The sequence below is a fragment of the Lynx canadensis genome, chromosome A2 (genome assembly GCF_007474595.2).
Source record: "Lynx canadensis isolate LIC74 chromosome A2, mLynCan4.pri.v2, whole genome shotgun sequence".
Lineage (NCBI taxonomy): Eukaryota > Metazoa > Chordata > Mammalia > Carnivora > Felidae > Lynx > Lynx canadensis.
In genome coordinates this window covers 121,210,613-121,212,711 of record NC_044304.2, presented here as the reverse complement: position 1 = coordinate 121,212,711, position 2,099 = coordinate 121,210,613, and the positions used below count along the sequence as shown (strand labels likewise).

The window sequence follows — 2,099 nt, the reverse complement described above, 5'->3', positions numbered from 1 at the left end:
ACCAAAGATGGATGAATCCTGTGCCCTGAGAGCAATTGGGTTATTTGTCTTATTATTGAGTTGTAAGAGTTCTTTATTTATAGATGCCGGAGAGCAAACCTTACAAGACACATGATCTCCAAATATTTTCCCCTATTCTGTGGGTTGTCTTTCTACTGTAATCATGTCCTTTGAAGCACATTTTTTATTTTGAGAAGATCCAGTTGATTTATTTGTTGGCATACGAATGTTCATAGAATTCCCCGTAAAATTGGTAGTAATGTCCCAATTTTAGTACTTTTATTCTTCTCTCGGTGTCAGTCCAACTAAAGCTTTGTAAACTTTATGAGGTTTTCATCAATTGACAAATGGGCAAAGGATTTGAATATACATTTCTCCAAAGAATATTTGCCAATGCCGATGAGCACACAGAGGGATGTTCAACATCATTAGTCTAATCATCATCTACTAGGATGGGTAGAATAAAAAAAGACAGAAATAACATGTGTGGGTAAGGATGCGCAGAAATTGAAACCCCTTGTGATTGCTCACAGAAATGGGAAATGGCATGGCCTCTTTGAAAAACAGTCTAATTGTTCCTGAGAAAGTTAAACAGAGACCTTGGAGACACCCCTACCCCAGAGCTGCCTGCGCTGCCTAGCCGTGGTGAACCCCATGATGTTCTCCAACATCGCCACGGACAACAAACCCTTGGGCCGCGTGTCCTTTGAGCTGTTTGCGGACAAAGTTCCAAAGACAGCAGAGAACTTTCATGCTCTGAGCACTGGGCCGAAAGGATTTGGCTCTAAAGATTCCTGCTTTCATAGGACTATTCTGGGATTTCTGTGCCAGGGCAGTGACTTCCCACACCACAATGGCACTGGCGACAAGTCCATCGATGGGGAGAAATGCGATGATGAGAATTTCATTCTGAAGCACATGGACCCCGGCATCTTGTCCATGGCCAATGCTGGAGCCAACACAAATGCTTCCCAGTTTTTCATCTGCACTGCCGACACTGAGTGGCTGGATGGCAAGCACGTGGTCTTGGCAGGGCGAAAGAGGGTATGTTGTAGAAGCCATGAAACACTTTGGGTCCATGAATGGCAAGACCAGCAGGAAGATCACCATTTGACTTGTGTTTTTATCTTAACTACCAGACCATTCCTTCTGTAGCTCAGAAGAGCCCCCTTCACCCCCATCTGCTCAAATTGTTCGATAATCTTTGTGCTTTCGCTGCAGTTCTATGGGTTCCACATTTTCCTTACTCTCCTCCAAGTCTAGCTGGATTGCAGAGTTAAGTTTATGATTATGCAATAAGAACTAAACAAACAAAAATAGTTAAACAGAGAGTAATCATGAGACCCGGAAATTCTATTTCTAGGTACATACCTAAGAGAATTAAAAACATGTGTCACACAAAAGGGTGTAAACAAATGTTCATAGCAGCATTATTTGTAATAGCCAAGAGGTGAAAACAACCCAGATGGCCATCAACTGATTAACAAATACAATGGAATATTATTCTACCCTAAAAAGGAATAATGTTACATGCTACAAAATGGATGAAACTTGAAAACACTATGCTCCATGAAAGAAACGAGATGGAAAAAGCCCCATATTCTAAGATTCCATGTATATAAAATGTCCAGAGTAGGTGAATCCATAGAGACAGAGAGTGGCTTAGTGTTTTCCAGAAGCAAGCCAGGGGGAGGGAAAAAGGGGGTGACAGGGTTCCTTTTGGGGTGATGAAAATGCTCTGGAATTAGATAGGGGTGATGGTTGTACAACTTTGTGAATGTACTAAAAACCATTTTTTAAAGGGTACTTTAAAAGGGCAGATCCTATGGTTGTAAACTGTATCTCAATTAAAAATTAAAAAGACTTCATGAACACCATTAGGCTCTTGACCCCACAATTTTCTCCCAATTTGTCTTATCGACTCCTGACCTCACTGCCTTCCCCATACAGATCGGTTGTCTATGCCTTCACCCACAGTATTGCCTCTGTCCCTCTGTCTGGAAGGATGTCCTGTTCTCCACCTTGTTTGCAAGACTAACTCCTACTCATCCCGCAAAACTGCAGGCACTTTTTTCCTGCAGAAAGACTTCCTGAACCCT

The 2,099-nt window shown here is 42.0% G+C and overlaps 1 protein-coding gene across 1 annotated transcript; it reads left to right on the top strand.

Moving 5' to 3' along the window:
* Positions 1-529: 529 nt before the first annotated feature.
* Positions 530-1,133, top strand: LOC115500636 (peptidyl-prolyl cis-trans isomerase A-like). Its single transcript, XM_032592531.1, is given in 2 exon segments — positions 530-1,043; positions 1,045-1,133. Coding segments are annotated over 2 exon segments (459 nt in total). The 5' UTR covers positions 530-654; the 3' UTR covers positions 1,115-1,133.
* The last annotated feature ends 966 nt before the right edge of the window (positions 1,134-2,099 follow it).